This window comes from Daphnia pulex, chromosome 8, assembly GCF_021134715.1.
Source record: "Daphnia pulex isolate KAP4 chromosome 8, ASM2113471v1".
Classification (NCBI taxonomy): Eukaryota; Metazoa; Arthropoda; class Branchiopoda; order Diplostraca; family Daphniidae; genus Daphnia; species Daphnia pulex.
In genome coordinates, this window is record NC_060024.1 from 5,162,150 (window position 1) to 5,180,670 (window position 18,521).

The 18,521-nt window shown below is 39.3% G+C and overlaps 3 protein-coding genes across 3 annotated transcripts in view; 1 reads left to right on the plus strand and 2 right to left on the minus strand.

The window, feature by feature from the left end:
- Positions 1-18,521, plus strand: part of LOC124199363 — a 100,212-nt gene that overhangs the window by 32,390 nt on the left and 49,301 nt on the right. The window lies entirely within an intron of this gene.
- LOC124199360 (ctenidin-3-like) lies at positions 1,850-2,967 on the minus strand. The gene is made up of 2 exons (XM_046595173.1): positions 2,851-2,967; positions 1,850-2,621 (listed from the first exon to the last, which is right to left on the minus strand). The coding sequence occupies exons 1-2, from the start codon at positions 2,950-2,952 to the stop codon at positions 2,067-2,069; spliced, it is 657 nt and encodes a 218-aa protein (XP_046451129.1). The 5' UTR covers positions 2,953-2,967; the 3' UTR covers positions 1,850-2,066.
- Positions 6,416-8,977, minus strand: LOC124200557. The gene has a single exon (XM_046596825.1). It carries the CDS (start codon positions 8,975-8,977, stop codon positions 6,416-6,418), a length of 2,562 nt encoding a protein of 853 aa, XP_046452781.1.

An 18,521-nucleotide genomic window follows, 5' to 3' on the forward strand; every position in this document is an offset into this window, starting at 1 on the left:
GACGACTGGATGGAGTCCAACACGATAGACATTCTCCGTCCATCCGGCGTGGATAATTTGGTATACTGTACAAAAGCCTTTACACATGCTATGAATAATGGTGGGATGGTTGTATTGCCCTGCGGTTACAGCTCAATTTTGGTCCAATGAAATTTTATTTGTTAATCAAAATTTGCCAAGTTTGTTAACCTTTTTTGCGCCATACAGGGTGATTCGGTGGCGGTGATTGGCGGCGATTCCGTGAACGGCTTGGTGTTGTTGGGAACCAAATTTGAAATAGTCTTTTCGGGTAACCAATCTCTCCACCTTGTTCATAACAAAACTGGTGGGTTAGGTTTCTTGAAACACTAATACGTGTTGGGCATTCACATTTCTAATCCGCTCTATCAACCTATTGGAAAGGTAAATTATATTTATCACACAGGTTTTAGAAACACGTTGATTCTTAATTCAAAATCCGCAGGTGATCACCGATGCTGCTGTGCCAGTTAGCGATGTGTTCATCGTCGATATCTCTAGCACGATACCTGTTGAATCTCAAAGTCCAAAGGCCACCTTATATGACCAAATTCCATTTTCTTTCTTTACTGTCAACGATACGATTGACCTAACGACAGGTGCGGTATATATTAATTTAAGTTCCTGACCGTTCCTGACATCAATTGCTGAAATTGGAAAAAAATTATTTTAATAACAGAGGAAGTTTACTTATACGCCAATGAATAGAAGATCGTCCCAATAGCTGGAGAGGAATGGTTTGAAGATGTGATTCCATCGGCGGATATTTATTCTCAAGTGAGCGGCAATCACTGGCGCCAGACGAATCGACGGCTGATGATATATTGCAAAGAAGTTAATGTCACTTGTACGTCTATTTTTGCATCTGCATTTCCTGTTGTGCAAGTCTTTTTTCGACCGACTGCAGGCTGTCGTGGATTCGGATCGGAAATTCCCAATGATCCGGCAAAAATATATGTCGCTTCCTTCCGCAACATGCTAGCACGGTCTAACAGGAGAGGTAGACAAACGTCGTAGACAACGTCCCTTGATTATTACGGCTGATCAGAGGGATATAGGGCGTTAGTCTACCTCTCCTGTTAGACCGTGATGCTAGCTTCTATCGGGGCTTCTATATAAAACCCATTGAATTTGATTCTGATGAGCTTACAGTGAATTAACAAGACACGAAAAAACGTCTGAAATTTTTGGAGTAAATATCATGGCAAGCACTTAGCGGGAAATGTATTTTTATTCTTCCCACCTTTTATTTGACAAATAAACAAGGGAGAACTTTATTGACAGCGCTAGAAATTATTGTGGGCGTAATATGAATTGGATCCTCTTATCCTCATAAAGTAAACATCGCAGTAGGTAAGATGTTAGCGTGTTGACGGTGCTGTAGAATGGCCGTATTCATACTGGGATCCAATCTGATATAAGAGATAATAAAAATTACAGTAACACAGTCCCAGCTCCGTTCTAATATCGAAATTGTTGGCAACGGCGTTCAGCCTATGGCTTTCTGTGGAAATCATTCAGTTCTGTACGACAGCTTGCATTCAATCTGGGTGTAATCGCTGCGTATTCACTGGTACAACTATTAACTTAGTTTCGGTTATTTTTTATTGAGTTTAAGAAAAATACATGAAAGACGAATGGCGACTCACTGATAGACGTCACTATATAAGCCTTTCCTTGTCCCTTGTCAGAGGGCCTATATTAGGTAGGCCTAGCACAAACTCAACTTTAATAGATTTATAGCAGTTAAACTCCGTTAAACTCATATAGCTATCAGTAGCTATGAAAAATTAATTAACCACCACAATTTCGAGATTAAAAAAGACAAAAGTTTTTGAGAGTTTCGCCAAATTGTATTGAGTCAATAAGAAGCGCATATCATAGGAATGCAACACGTCATAAACCGATCATAAAGGTCTTATAGGAATAGGTATATCCCTGTATACCAACAACAGAATTTGGGTAGATGTTATGGGTTTTAAGATGTGACAACAAACGTTATCGAACATTAAGAATCCAAAAATGATCAAGGCAAAGTTCCCCCAAAATTAGGATCGTATACGTTGGATTTCTTCAATAGAGCGGCGCTTGCGTCCCCAATCACCGCCACCGTAATGTCCGCCTCCATTATGACCACCTCCGCCGTGGTGACCGCCTCCGCCGTGGTGACTGCTTCCACCGTAGTGACCACCTCCGCTGTGGTGACTGCTTCCGCCATGATGACCTCCATGGCCTCCGCCGTTTGTCCCATGATGATCTGCGGCCACGTCTAAATCAGCAGAGGCATCGACGACGGATTCCGCAACGGCGATTGCTGCTTGGATTTCTTCAATAGAGCGGCGTTTGCGTCCATATTCCCCGCCTCCGTAATGTCCGCCTCCGCCGTGGTTACTACCTCCGCCGTGGTGACTGCTGCCTCCGCCGTGGTGACCGCCTCCGCCTCCGCCGTAGTGACCACCTCCGCCGTGGTGACTGCTTCCGCCATGGTGACCTCCATGGCCTCCGCCGTGGCTCTCATGATGATCTGCGGCCACATCTAAATCGGCGACAATTGGCCTTAAGATTTGGGCGGCGGCCAGCGCTGTCCAGCACGCTAATATAATCTGTTGATTCAAAGAGAGAAAATAACAATATTCAATAACCAAAATTTCAAACTATTATATGAGTTCTGAAGCCACATACCCCATCACATAATAATTAGAACCATCACAATAATTACATTTCACAATAATAATTAGAACCACATAATAATTACACCATCACATAATAATTAGAACTGTTCAAATGTTGGCTGCTGATGCTCTCTTTCAAAAGTCATAATCAAAAGCTTACCACGACTTTCATGATGGCTCGGTTTTCAGCTGTTATGCTGCTGATCTTCTTATGTTGCTGTGAATGTTGGGATGATGAGACTGATGGTGTTGGGTCTGTCATTCCGCGTCTTTTATACCAAATTAGCCACGCCCTCCGTGAATGCCGAGTATTATCTTCCATCCCTGCAGCAAGTGCAAGAAGTAAGCAAGAGCTGCAAAAAAGTCATTTAGAAAGTCGAAGGAAACAAGGTGATGGTTTGATGGGGAGAAAATAAGAAAGGCAAAAGAAGAAGAGGTGCACCCCCCTCAATCCGGATTGATCGGCGGATATATGCAAATTTTTTTGCGCGTGTGGAGCCCGACTCGTTCTGAAAAATGAAATCGTTGACTATGAGGCCTCTAGCTGAGCTAGTGTAGAAGGCTTTAATTAAACAACAGGTTTTCCCCGCTTTTTTCCAGCAGTCTTTTTTTTCGCGTCGCTGTATGTCATACTCGGGTGGGGGCACGCATATGAACTCATTGATTTTAACGCTTAAAAAAAATTATAAGTCCATTATACATTTTCTTTATTTAAACATGTCTAATTATAAGTGTTTCAAAAACACCTTTTCAGTTTACTGCGATCTGGGGAGCCCAAGCGATCGTTTCCATATTCGGTTGCGCAACACGGAAAGACCCACGAACTAGAAATACTGGTCAGGCCAATAAAGACAACAAAAATAATGGCGAAAAGAAAATTTTTCGATCGGATTCCGCCTAAAATTGCAGCTTATTCGTTATTTCCGAGGTTATTTCACAGCACGAAACGAGTTCCTCAAAGTAGGCTATATCCCAGGGCGGAGCTCAACGTCGGAGGCTCTCTCTAGTGTCGACAATCACGCTATAATTTAACTTAAATGAATCACGGACAAACGGAACATGCAGAAATCATGAATGAAATGTTTAACACCGATTCAGTCTAGTAATTCATAATCTTCAACATCGCAATCTTTGCATGTTGGCCTCAGCTGAATAGATGGGGCTTCCAAATCGGAACATTGTTGTTGTCGATAACAGAGATTTTTTTTTCTTCTTTTAATATTTCGACTTAACTTATATTCAACAAATCACTATAAAACAAGATATGAAGGTTTTTGTATCTATAATGTCCACCCTTTTTGTAATTTTATGGGAAAATCCAGTGGTGATTTCCGCAAACTTTTTTTTAAAAATCAGCGATTTCTAGAATTTCTGGAAATTCTCTGCCCCAAAAAGAAACCAGAATTTCAATTAAAGCAATGTTCTCATTTTGATTTATATAGGAAACTTGTTTTTATTGCGTTCTCATTTAATATTGATACATGCCAAAACTATACAATCGGCCAATGGAACTATACAACAACTTAAGGCATCAGTAATTTCAAAATTAAACACGCTAGTGCGATCAGATCGGATTTTGTGTGGAGAAACCAGCAGATACAAAATAAAATTCATGAAATAATTGTAATCACAAAGAATGCATAATAACATAGTAAATGAAAATAATTATTTGGGTTTTACCACAATTTTTATTAATATGACTGTTGATTCTTAGAAACGTGTGCCAAGTATAGCTGAAGTGATTTATGCTGATGCCGATGGAAGGTTTGCCCGGCGCGTGTCTTTTATGCATATTCATCTTCTTGGCTATGCTGCCGTTCAATTATATAAAAAGTAACTTGATGATGCCGCACGTACAACTTTGAAAGCTGATGCTGTTAGGCGCGAAAACTGGCGGAATTCCCCAGCAGGTCGGGTGCGCGAACGGAAAGTCGTCGTGAAAAATAGAAAGAAGTGAACACACACATAATAAAAATAAATGCAGACAAAATACGAATGAAATTTTTTTTTTGAAAAGAACCTCGGTAAATTTCAAACGAGTCGTAATAAACACGACCTGATGAAACGAAATTGTTTGGGTGATTTTTGCCAAGGTGAAGGACTCCCGGTGATGTGACCCGTCACCCGTCCCTTTTCGATCAACCTCCTCGCCGGGAAAAACCGAGCGCAGTTCTCGCCGTGTATTTTATTTCCTTTTTTGTTAAGGAAGAAAATAATAATGAAGAGGATTGGGCTTCGAGTCTTCGAGTGCAGCAGATCTTTACGAGCCGACGCCTATACGGTTTCTGTTGTGTTACCCTAATTGTTCTTTTTATGTGGAATAAAACGATTTGATGATGGAGAGAGAGAGAGTAAAAAGAACGATGATTTCAATCAACTTTTTTTTTGTATATTTTCTTTTCCCAATGATATATCTTTGCGTAAATCCGAACAAACGTATGGGGGTTTTCACGAGGGTTTTCATAGAAATGATATTGGCCCCCGACAATTTCGAAAAACGAACGAAAGTACGACAAACTTGAAAAAATCCGATCCACTTAGTTCTTAAAAAAGGGCATCCTGAGCAAGATTCCCTTTGATTTTGTATTAGGGCAGAAAGAAAAATATTCGACTCAAAACAAAATCGAGGAAGAATATGAAAACCCAATAAATGCGGTAGGCCTACTCTACTATCATTATTCGGATAGAAATGTTGGATTACTATAGTAAATTACCGTTGAAGATGGCCTGACTATTCAACACAGATGTCGTAATGAACTAGTGACGTGTGCAATAATCAAGGTTCAAATTTGTCCTCCAAATGGAGCTCAAACGCGGCACGGCATTACCAGTGAACCAAGTGGCTGAAAGCCACAACAAATCTTTTGCGTCAGAATGCGTCAGAATGGTTTTACGCGGATTTATGTATTCTTTCTAGCTCACTGCCCTGGGTCGTATCAAGTATACTGGAGATCTCAGCGTTTCTCAGCTGAGATCATCACTTGATTAAATGGATCGCGTCTGCTCAACTGTGATCGATAGACAATTGAATATGATACAGTTTACCAAAAAGTTGTTTTGTTTGTGTTGTTAACGTCAACTGCTTGGACAATATTTAGAATAGGACGAATGCTGGGAGGGAGAAGGGCGTACGAAAAAAAAGGGGACCCACATGTTTCCTCTTCTCCCCCATTCGTCCCATTCTCCCTCTTTTTTTTTTTTTTTTTTTTTTTTTTTTTTTTATTGAAAGGCCCACTCAGTTTTGAGTGTTGCCTTAGCTCAGACCATACAGTTACAGTGCTCATGTGTCGTTGTGATTAACATATAAAATTATTACAAAGCTATACAATCAGTTTAAAACTATACGGGAGCAGAATAAAACAGCACGTTGGTACAGAGGTTTTGAAGTCGAAGGAAGGAACAAAGAAGGAGCAAGAAATCATTTAAGAGATATCGTATAGGTTTTGCGCATTGACGAGTGACAGGGAGAAGGTAAGACCGGCATGAAGACGGAGAAGAGAGAAGGAAGAGAGCGAGGGCAGAACTAGAGCAGACGAGCTGGAAAAGGCAATAGCTTGGAGGGCATTTGTTTGATTCGCTAGTGATGGGTAAGACTAATATTCGTGGTGGGCTTTATGTTTGTTGCGAGCTGAGAAGTTATGAATGTTGCGAAGAGAGAGAAGTTAAGATTTGTGATGGGCTTTATGTTTGTTGCGATCTGAGACTTTGGGCGGTACTACATATTTTTATTTTAACCTTTCGGTCTTCAGGATGAAGTCTTTAAACTCTTTCCATATGTGCCGGAACTTTGGGATGTCCTCTAGCGATGGTGGAAACGTTTTTTTGCTGCTTGAGCACGCCTGGATGAGGTGTGATCTTTGACTTGCGTATCGTGCACAGTGGAACAGAAAATGTTCTACTGTTTCGTCGCCATGGCCGCACTCACACTGCGGTGATGAGATTGTTTTGATGAGATGGAGATGGTGATTTAGTCTGCAATGCCCCGTTAGGACTTGGGTTATTTCCTGATGTATGTAGCTTCCATTTAGGCAGCTGGCGTCCGATGGTCGCGGGAAAAATCTTCTTGTGTGTGTTCCTGTTTTGCTGCCGGCCCACTCGTCACTCCACAGCTTTTGAATTTCCGTCTTGATCTTATCTTTGAGAAGTTCTATTGACCAGGGTTGATCTTTAGTTACTTGAGAGCCAAGATCGAGGACAGCTTTTGCTGCTTCTTTTGCGAGGTCAATACCTTCTGCTTCTTTAGCGACTAGATTGAGATGAATGTGGTCCCGATTGTCGTAGCATAGCTTTCTACAGGTGATTGCTGCTTCGTTCAGTTTTTCATTTTTAGTGCAGTCCTTGAGGGCAGGGACAGATTTGCAAAAAATATTGCAGCTAGTATAGTTGCTCTTATTTGCAACAGCATATTGTAGTGCAGCTAGCAGGCCTAGGATTTCCGCCTGGTTTTCAGTTGTGTTTGCGGCTAACTTCTCTTGTGCGGTTTGGACGACTACCTTTGATGCACAACAGACAATCCCAAGTCCGACTCCTGCTGTAGATTTGTGGCTTTTAGTGTAGATGGCCAGGCCGTTTTCTTCTGGTGGAAGTGTAGATTCATCTTCTGATCTGTAGTTCAGTTTGCTCAGCTTCCATGGTGGGTGACTTCGCGAGTGGAATTTTCGCGTGCTGTCCATTGTTTGATCGAGTTTTTGTTTATGCAGTACCGCACCAATAGTTGCGGCAGAGGAGGGAGAAAATTCGACATGTTTATGAGAAAGATAATAATTGACAGAAAATTCAAGGATTTTTAGCTCGATAGGTAAGAAATTTGAAATAATTAGAAGGGAATTTAAGGGCACATTTTTTAGCGATCGTGTGATGCATTTGAGCATCGATCTTTGAACAGTTTGCAATTTGGTCTTGTATGATTTGATTAGAATAACACGACACCACACTGAGCATCCATAAAGGAGTTTGGGTACAATAATAGTTTTGTAGAGAGTGACCAGTTTTTTTGTGTCTAAACCCCAGGTGCGCCTTAAACATCTCCTCAGAATGTGGATTTGTCTTTGGGTTGCCCGACATTTTTCCTCAATATGTGACTTCCAACTGAGTTTGGTATCTAATTCGAAACCGACAAACTTGGAAGTCGCAGAGGGTGAGATAATGTTTTCTTTGATTTTAAAGTTACATGGCTCTATTGTTCTTTTGTTTGAGAAAATCATGAGAATTGTTTTGAGTGCGTTTATATCTAATAGATAGCGATCACATTTTGCCACTGTGTCGTTAGCTATTAGCTGTAAATTGCTTATGGCAATATCAATAACTTTGTGCCAGCAGACGATAGCAATATCGTCCGCATAGCCAATTATTTTATAGGGGAAAGGATACGACATACTTATGAGCTCTTCCGCCAGGATGATCCACAAGAATGGAGATAGGACTCCGCCCTGTGGGCACCCTATTTGTATTGAGCATTTGTAAAGTCCCTGATTTGTTTTGATTATCGCGGTCCGATCCTTGAGCAGGCTTGCGATTATGTCAATGAGATAGAGTGGGCACTTCCTTTTGGTCAGTGCTGCCAGTATCGCTGCCGGCCAAGCCCCATCAAACGCCCCGCTTATGTCCAGAAAAACCGCTGCTGTGTAACCTCTGCTTTCACGGTTTGTTTCGATTGTGCTTACCAGAGAATGCATGGCACTCACTGTTGACCTTCCTTGTCGAAATCCATGCTGACTCTCTCCAAACCATTTCTCTGTCACCAACATCCATGTTAGCCTATTGTAAATAATTTTCTCAAATATTTTACCAAGGGAATTCAGAACACTAATAGGTCGGAAGCTTTTAACATTTTTATATGACTCTTTATTGGGTTTTTTAAGTATAGTTACCTTCGCGTCCTTCCATTGCTTAGGATAGTATTTGAGGTCTAAGCACTTATTGTATAAGATCCGGAGGGTATCAGCTAGTAATGAATATACCTCTTGTATAATTGAGATTGAGATCCCATCTGTGCCCGGAGACGAGCTTGCGTTTAGTGCGAAGACTGCTGCTTCTACTTCTTCACTTGTAATGGTTGGTTGTACTTCATTTGCGCTTGCTTTCTTGTAGTTTGCATACGTGTTGATAATTTCTTCCTGCTCTGGGCCAATTGGTTTTGGGGCAGGAAAAAAGCTGTTACCTAGCTCTTTGATTATCTCTTCTTCTTCCGTCATAGACCTTCCATCCACAACAAGTTCCGTGGGCACTTGGCTGGTGTTCTGGCTATTGGACAAGATTCTTAGGCTCTTAAATAAGTCCTTGTTCATGTTTATAGTGCAAAAGTTCTCGAACGCTTTTCCTTTGCTTTTTCTTAGCACTTTTTGATACATCCGTTTGGCTGAGCGGAAATTTGTTTCTTGCGGTGAACACTCTTTACTGGTACGTTTCCTCTCCTTGATGTTATTGGCTTTGATAAATTTTTCATACTTGGCCGTTGCAGTGCGCATCTCCGCCTTCAGTTTATCCAGTTCCGGTGTCCAAAAATCTAGTTCGCTTTTGCTCTGTTTGTTTCTTGGCAGTTCCGATTTAATTGCACTATTACCTATAATTGAAGTTATATTATTAACGATGCCATCTAGGTCTGCTTCGCTTTGCAAACCATCCCAATTTACATTTAGATTACACAGCTCACTATCCAATGTTGATCTTAATTTACTTTTATCTATGTTGCTCAATTTTGGTACCTTTGGTTCTTTTGATTGTCGGTTTGGTCGGCCAACCATAAGTTCAAAGTGTATGTATGGGTGGTCGGAGAGGGTTACAGTGTTTAAGAATTTCCACCCCGAAATTTTTACCTTGTCTCCATAAAGTGTGACATCCACTTTAGAAATTTTTAAGGGAATATATTCTAGTTTGGAATTTGGGACGTTAGCAATATTCAAGTTATTTTTAATAATGAGGTGTTCAAGTTCTACTCCCTTCTTGTCTGTGCGACTACTTCCCCAGAGCTTATTTCTTGCATTGGCATCCATACCTATTATTGTTGTTTTGAAATGATTAAAATTAGGATTATTAAAAATGTTCATTACTGCGTCCAATTTGCTATTTGATGGCCTGCAGTAGATTGAAAAGATAAAGATTGGCTCATCAACATTTATTTTAATACCTATGCATTCATTGCTTACCGGGTTTGGGACTGTTTCCACCATAATCGTTCGCTTAGTTAGGATTATGGCTCCATAGGCATGATCTTTCCTATCAAGGTTTTGATGGACGATATAGATATCGGGAACCGAAGGGACATGCAATTCATTATTAAAAATATTAATACACGCATAGGGTTCTTGGATAAGGGCAATGTCTATACTTAGGTCTACAAGAATTTTAAAAAAGTGTAGTGATGCCGTTTTGGAATGTTGTAGGTTAATTTGTATGCATTTTAGATTATTTAAGTTGTTAGGTTTCTCTGTCATTTATGATAAGAGTTTTTTGAGCCTATCTACTGCCTTAATCCGCTCCGGGCATTTTGGGTCATCTGATTTATGCTTACCATTTTTACAGTTAACACACTTGAACTTACTGTCCAGATGCTCACATTCTTTTGTTTTGTGTGTTTTCTCTGCGCACTTTCCACAGACTTCTGTCTTTGATGGGCAGTTGGGAGAGATGTGGTCTAGCTTATGGCACTTAAAACACGATCTTATTTCCCGGTTGAGATCCATTTCTTTGATGTTGTGTTTCTTGAAGCCATTGATATTTGTATGGATTATACCTGCTTTTAGGATTGCTACTTGCGTCTTCTTGGATGTCACATAAATTTTTACATGTCCCTTTTCTCTGGACAGAATTTTGATGCTGCTTATGTTGCCTCGCAACAGCTCGTTCCGGTATTCGATTTCAGTTTGAAGTTCCTCTAAATCATTTGTTCCGGTGGCAAAGGCAACAACCGGGTAATTAAATTTCTGTTCTGCGATTGATTTTACCGTCCCGGTTAGTTTAGGGTCTTCTTTTATGATCTGTTCTGCCTTCTTGGCATCTGCTGCATTGTTGAAAACTAGGCGGGCTTGGTTGTTCCTCTTTGAGAAGTGTTGGAGTGTCGGCCATTGTTCGTTGCTTTTAAAAAACTGATCCATTGACTTACCATCCAGATTGGTGGTATCTAATTCCGGGTCCAGCTTAGCTATTAACGTTACTGATTTGGCCGCTCCAGCGAAAGATGCTGGTTTCGATGCCCCAAACGGAGTTATGCTGTCTTGTTGCCCTGTTTCGTCTTTCTTAAAAATCCAATCAAGAGTACCTTTGCCGATTTGGATGTGGATTTTGTCCATTTCAGTTTGTAGCTTGTTGTACTTTTCTGCTAGATCAACATTTTCTGCTTCTAGTTCTTGGATGATGCTAATAAAGTCTTCTGGAGCCATTTTGCTAAAATCTCTTTCGCTTTCTGTTCGTTGTCTCTTTTGTGAAGTGCTACTGTTTGATCTGTCCCTTGATCGCAAAAGAGAGCAAATGTTTTTGCACTGTATTGAGCAGTACTTGTAGTTACCTGGGCCTAATTGTGTGAGTTTCTTCTGACAGTTCCTGTGCATGCATTTTTTCCCCCCACCGTTAACCTCCCCTGCTGTCCCTTCCAGATCCATTCCCTCGTCGTCTGGCATGCCAGTTAACGGGGACGTTCCAGGTAGACTAGCAAGGTATTCTCTGGCTTACCCACAACAATGAATTCTGCCTGAGGCAGAATATGAGTGGGTCTGTCAGAGTAGGCCTTCAGTTGGGAAGATTATTATTACGTTGGCAGAAAGTATCCAAAGAGTCACACAATCGATGCACTAGGAATTTATCTCTTATTTGAGCCTAAGCTCACTATACAGGTGTCACTTTTTTATTTGAAAATTTACTGTAGATGAGAGCTAAAATATACGATATGTGTCTTATAGCAGACGACGCCACCGTACTCCCTCTTCTCCTCGTTCTCGCGCTAAACAGGAACGGCACCATGCTGCGTTGCCAGATAAAACGGCAAAAGAAAACAGATCCGAAAGAGCCCTATAGCTTTTGGGATGATGCATATCAAGCCGGGAAAGTGAGCCCGTTCGACTTTGAATCGCTGGGTAAAAAATACAGCTATTTGTATACCTTCACGTGATCCATTTTGAAGACCTTTCTTTGTTTAATCTCATTTATACAGAAATTTTCGTGAATGGTAACACATTTACGTAAATTTAGTGTTAATGTTTAGTGTCGTTTTGAATTTTGCAGTTTGAATTGCAGCGGTGGCGTTTAGAAACTGAGCCCCGTTTGACTTAGAATCGCAGTTTAAAAAAAAATCTATTATACTTCGTTAAATGTGATCCATTTTAAAGAGATTTATCCCTGAGGTATATTTATATACGAAGGTCCTTAACAATATAGGGTGTGGAGTATAGGGGGTAGGGTAGTAGTAGCTAGTAGTGAAATTCAGAGGGTTTAATGTCCATTTAGTGTTCCTTTATACGTTTCTTCCCTGAATGACCAATCGTCACCAAATTTTGTACATAATTCTGTCAAAATTTGATACATGGCGTAACGAGGTTTTCATTTGTTTTCATTACTGTTTTAAAAATTTAATTTGCGTACTTGTTACCTAGCTGGTTGCCGAATCCTAGGCAGTGAATTCGCTTTTTTGCGTAACCTTCCAACTGTCAGTGCATGCTCAGCAGTGTAAACAAAAATAAAAAAAAGTTTGGATCTTCCCTAGCAAGACAAGTTTTCTGCTACGGGAGTGGAGAGTATTTATTATTTGATTTTGTTTTTATGTTCGATTTCGATTTCGTCTTTATTCTTCTTTTTACTTTGTATTTTCCCATTATTACTTTTTTAAATCTTTTGTTTTATTATCACCTCTTTTTGTTTACTGTTTTTTGTCTTGATTTTAATAAATTTTTTGATCAAGTAAAATTTCTATTCCTCCTTTTTTTAACAGTTAGTCATCAACCAAGAAGTTGAGGAACATTTAAAAATGTTTGATTATACTCATTTTGAAGCTCTGGGTCATCTCTCTCTTCTTCCCTTGTCCTCTTCACAGTCATCAAGATCTTCTGGTGGTCGTGAAGAGTTACCACCGATCTTCCACTTCCATTTACCTCCGAAAAGTGTAATTTTTCAAAAATTACAAATTTATTTTTCGAGATCGAGATTCGAACCCTAAACAATACGAGTGATAGCCCGAGTTGCTAACCATTAGACCAACATTGACATTTTTATATAAGGGAATGCTTGGTCCGGTTGGTGAGTACACCAAATAATGTAACAAAAGTCGAAGTAAAGCAATGGTAATATCGCTAGCGACGCTACCATCGGTATCGATTTCGGAACCGGTCGTAAAACACTTAGGTTATATGCCTTAATTATAAAGATTTTTTCAGCGGTGGTTTAATCTAACTGCTATAAGAGCACATCCATTTCTTTGTAGTTAATATGTAACTAATAATTTTTCTAATTCCATGTTACTATAGTAATAAATATTGCTATAACTTAATCTAAACATGAAGTGCGACGTGGGGTGGCAGGGCGAATCCTCCGCCATTCATAATTCGCACCACTCATAATATTACAGATTATTTTTCAATTAGTTATAAAGAATCAATTATGGAAGATAATAAAGGGAAAAAGAATTTTCCAAACGTTATAGTATGTATTAATCTACTATAACCTTGATTTTCTGTCTCTTTAACGTTTAAAAAAATTACCGAAGGACGTTACCGAAGGAATCTTGTTTGTTTAATCTAATGCCTACAAAAATTTGCGTGATTGGTGTCACAATTACGTAAATTTAAGTGTCGATATTACTGCATTTGAATTTTGCAGTTTGAATTGCAGTGGTGGCGTGTCAAAACCAAGCCTCCTTCGACTGTGAGTAGACTCTCTACCGAGGGGTTCACCACTGAGGTTGTGATTTTGTTGTGATTTGAACACCGGCCCTTTCAGATTGCAGCCCGGTTTGCTAACCACTAGACCACCCGTTGACATGTATGGAAAAGGGAAAACATGGGCGTCTATGGTATGGCCCAGGTAAACCCCCCTTCACTCACCCCTCTCCCATGAGTGCGTGCAGCCTCCCCCACTCGACCACCCTTTTGGCCGGCTTGAGCAGCACCTCACGTCAGCCCCATAAAACAAGAAACTTAAAAGTAATATGCGTTTGTTGCTTTAAAGAACATGAAATTGTAACGGAAATATTTGAAATAAATTCGTAAGAGTTATTTCATCAAACATGTTCATTTTCTACTTCACCTGAACACTGGCAAAGGTAGAGGGGGAGACGCGTTCAAGGCTGAGCCACTGAAAGGGAGAGACGCGTTCAAGGCTGAGCCGCTGAAGGGGGGGGGGATTGAGCTACGGAACAAATAAATGGCGAAGAAAACACGGAAATTTGTTCATTTTTTTAAATTAGCGATAGTTAATAAGTGAAAACGACGTTTGTAACAAATGAATTTTACAGTTAAGATCAAGGGGAATATGTTCATCAAAAAATAAAGACGGGAATCAGCTACCTAACATCTGAAAAACGAAACGGCAATGTGTGAATTTCACTCATCGTGGTTTGAGCTACGGCAATGAATATAAACGGTGGCGGAAGTTTCTCAAATTATTCCGCCTTTCCTCTCATGTAGACTAGGTTGAATTTTTTTGAAATTAATTCAGAGTACCTTATGGAACTTAGAAATAAAAGGGAGAAATAGGCCCACTTTGATGGAGAAATAGGACCGCTTTAAAAATATTATTAAAGTGGGCCTATTTCGTAGGGTCCTATTTCGTCAGGTCCTATTTGCCGGGCCTATTTCGTCGGGGCCTATTTCGACCGGTCCTATATCTCCGGCTTCCTTTTTCTGTTTTAGACCTGATTTTTCAGCCTCAAGCTCTGCATGGAAAACTGTTGCATTTGGCAATTTCACATTTGTCGTTCCCAATTTGAAATCTGTCTCCTGCCAAGAGACTTGTAATTGTGCCTTTCTACTCGCTTCAGATGAATATTCATATGAATGTTACTCCTCACATTATTGCAGTAAGTTAAAGTATATAGCTGAACATTTTGAAGTCATCTGTAAAAGATTTTCTGTTTTAGACCTGATTGTTCTACATTGAGCTCTGCCTGGAAAACTGTTGCATTTGGCAGTTTAAGATTTGCCGTTCTCAAATTGAATTCTGTATCCTGGCAAGATACTAGCTATTCTGCTGTTTTGAAACTGGAACAAATTACGTGTATCGATTTATTCATCCCTTTATTTTGATCGTTTTATTTATATCGATTTATTTCATTGTCAAGATAAAGTAGGCAGTCCTACCAAAAAGTTGTGGAAATAGTATGAAAAAAGTAGAATCAAGGTAGTATAAATACTCCTACCAATGCCCTACTTTTGGGAAATTTTTTAAATGGTAGACAAATAGTAGATACTCTACTTTTGACTACCTTTTCGCTACTTTATTGCAATAGTAGACGTTACGTCCACAAGGTAGCAAGCCCTACCAAAAAGTACTATGCCCATTTCGCTACCGAAAAAGTAGCCGAAAGTAGCTGAAAGTAGGAACAAAAAATCTTAGAGTGTAGTAGGCCTAAAGTGGCTTATCTATATTTTAAATGATTTTAGTATAGTAGGCCTAAAGTAGGATCGATAAGTCGCAAAGAAAAAGAAAATTTAATTTTTATTGGCGTTGGTAAACAAAATCAAAAAATATTTTTCCCCATTTGAATGCAAACGAAAATATTACATTCCCATTTTGAGAACTAGCAATATCGCGTGTAAAGTTGACTGAGACGAGTGCTGACTGTTGTAATCTTCCCAACTTTTTTGGGTTATCGTGACTGGGAACAAATTTTATGAAGGGCTGAATCTGATTCTAAAGTGCAAGTAATTATGTCGAATGCAGGTTTTTGCTGAATTGATTAAACCCCCACCCCCGAAAAAAAAATGTTTTAAATTTAGTCAATAAATTTTCATTGTTAATATCCTTCTGAAATTCATGAAACCAAATCGAGCTGCTGAATCAGCAAATAAGTGAACGATAATGCAGACGCGGTGTTTAACTCGACGACTTCTGTTATTAAGTTCTTCTTAATTTCAAACTTGATTATTAGAAAATAAAAAATTAAATTAGATATTCCGCTTTGTTGATAAAAGGTTTACTTAGTGATGGTTTCTAATCTTCAAAAAGCAAATCTACTTGTTCACATTCCTTTCTTTTGTTTTTTTGTTTTTTCTTTTAAATTCAACAACATAAGAAAATTTCCATTCTGGTAGTATTCCCACTTCCTTATCTAGTACGTGCTATTCTTTGGTAGATGTTTTATATGATACACATTCATATGGACAAAATGCGATTTTCTGAACCGAACTTCTTCACAGTTGTGACATATTTTGATTGATTTTTTTTCATTTCTCCTTCAGATACGTTGGACAGAAACGGCACCACCAAACTCATTTGACTTCGGATGATCAAATGCTGGAACACTGGGGACGGAAGATGGACAAGCCTCAACAAGTGTGCATACCAACGGTTATCACCACCTGTTGAATCAAGGTTAGTGCGCAAACCACACCTTGACAACGACTTTAAATAGATGATTTTTTCTCTTGTTTAACTTTTAAATTATTTAGATTAGGGGAGAGATTAGAGGGGGGCTAGTTGGCAGGTGGGGTAAGTTGGCAGTTTGCTAGTTATGCCCCTTACAGACCAAAACAAATCAAGCCTTTTACACCAAATATGAAAGACCACCCCTAGATGGCTCATTCAAAATTTCAACGCCAAATTTCGACGCCTCAAACAGAAGTTATAGCAGAAAGAAAAAAAATTTGGTCAAAAGTTTTTTTTGGGCCTCTCACAACTTTTTGTTTGTCTTACAGTATAGAACTCTAAAGTGTCAAAACACCTACTGTAAAACATAGAATTAGTGTCCATCTTTCTTTAAAAAAAAACGCGACAAGTCTACCTTAAACAGTTTTTTAGTTATTGATTCATGAATACGAAAAGCAGCCTGTGGGGTAAGTTGGCAGAAATTTGAAGGGGCATGTTGTCAGTTGTCATGTTCTTAAGAAAGCATAACGTGGGTTATTTTTCTCTTTCAGATGAGAAATTATATTAGAAAAGCCGCTCGTGTTCAGAATGTTACACGTGAAAATGTTTCGAAAGAATAGATATTGGTTAGGAATCACAATTGGGGAGTTGTTGATGCTGCCTAGAGAGTTTGAATTGAGTAGGAGTCTTTTTCGATACCTCTCTGTGGTCTCTGCCAACAAAGAGGCTGATGTTGACAAAGATTCACTTCCCTTAACATGTGGCTATTCTTCAAGAAAGGTAATAATGTTTAAACAGTTGTTTTTCGTAAATGATGAGTTGACGAGAAATTTTTTTGAAAACTAGATCTTCACTGCAGACCAAGAGAAAGAGCTCGTAGCCTACATCACCAAGGCAAGTGATATCTACTTTGGACTGAGTCCCATGGAAGTAAGGAAATTAGCTTTCAGCTACGCTATACTTTTCTTAAGTGTGAAATGCCCAAATCATGGGAATCTACTTCCGCTGCTGGAAAAGACTGGTTTGGAAGTTTCATCAAAAGGAACCCATCTTTATCTTTAAGGTTGGCTTTTATCAATGCTTAGTTGTTTTCAATCTCATGAGACACTTAATTTATTTCTGAATATATTTTCTAGGAAACCAGAAGCCACATCCCTAGCACGAGCCAGCAGCTTCAACCAATACAATGTTGACTGCTTTTTTAACAACCTTGACATTGTATTAACTCCACCGGAAATTTGGAACGTAGATGAAACTGGAATCACAACTAATAATAACGGACTAAGACTACCCCTACTGGGCCTAAGGTGGAAGATAAAGAGTATTATTGTTTAGTTTGCCAAGAGCCTTATTCAACAAGCATTTCGGCTTGGATTCAATGCAAAAAGTGCCGTGAATGGGCTCATGAGGATTGCCTAGACGACATCTCTATCAAAGAACAGTTTTATTGGTGCGACGACTGTATTTAAAGAGTATAGGTAATTGATCCTTTATGTAACATATATAATTAACCTATTAAGTTTATTTAAATGTAATGGTGTCCTCTTTTAACAGATCAATCATCGATTAAGGCCAGTTCAACAACAGTGGAATCGTCTGCGGTGTAGCTATTACACGATCCATCCAAACAAAGAATCGTCTCCTGCCAACTTACCCCAACCCGTTCGGTAACTTACCCCGTAGTTGGGGCAGGTTGGCAGGAATTGTTTTTTGCCTTTTTTTTAATTTTCTGAATTTTGTGTCAATGTATTTCAAAAAGCAAGACGATCAATACAAGGATAATTGAAATCTGAATCTGATTCATTCATTTAATTTGCAAAACGTGTGGTCAAAAAATTCAAATAAATTCCCAAAAAGTGACCCTGCCAACTAGCCCCCCTCTCCCCCTACATGAACCTCGTCCCTTTTTTCTGTTTTAGTGCAAGTTAAAACATTGCATATACTAAGGTAATTGTGGGCCAAAGTTCAGAACTCGTTAACGAATGGTGGGGAGTAGCGTTATGTGTATTTTAGTAATGTATTAGGCCTATATAGTGGCTTTATTTTTCTTATTATTCAGGCAAACAAGTGGAATTATTTACAATTACTCTCTTTCAAAATTATTTTAGTATTAGCAGGATGAATACGTGACAAAGGAATGGGAATCTGCGTTTAATTTAATTTATTTTAGAAGCTAGAACTAAAATTGTTTTCTCTTTTTATTTGTCGCAGGATCTCATCACTTGCCCAACACTCATAACATTTCAGTCATCGCACAGATAACCTCATCACCAACAAGTAAGTGTTGCACTGTCTTTTTTTTGAATACTTACTGGTTAGTTT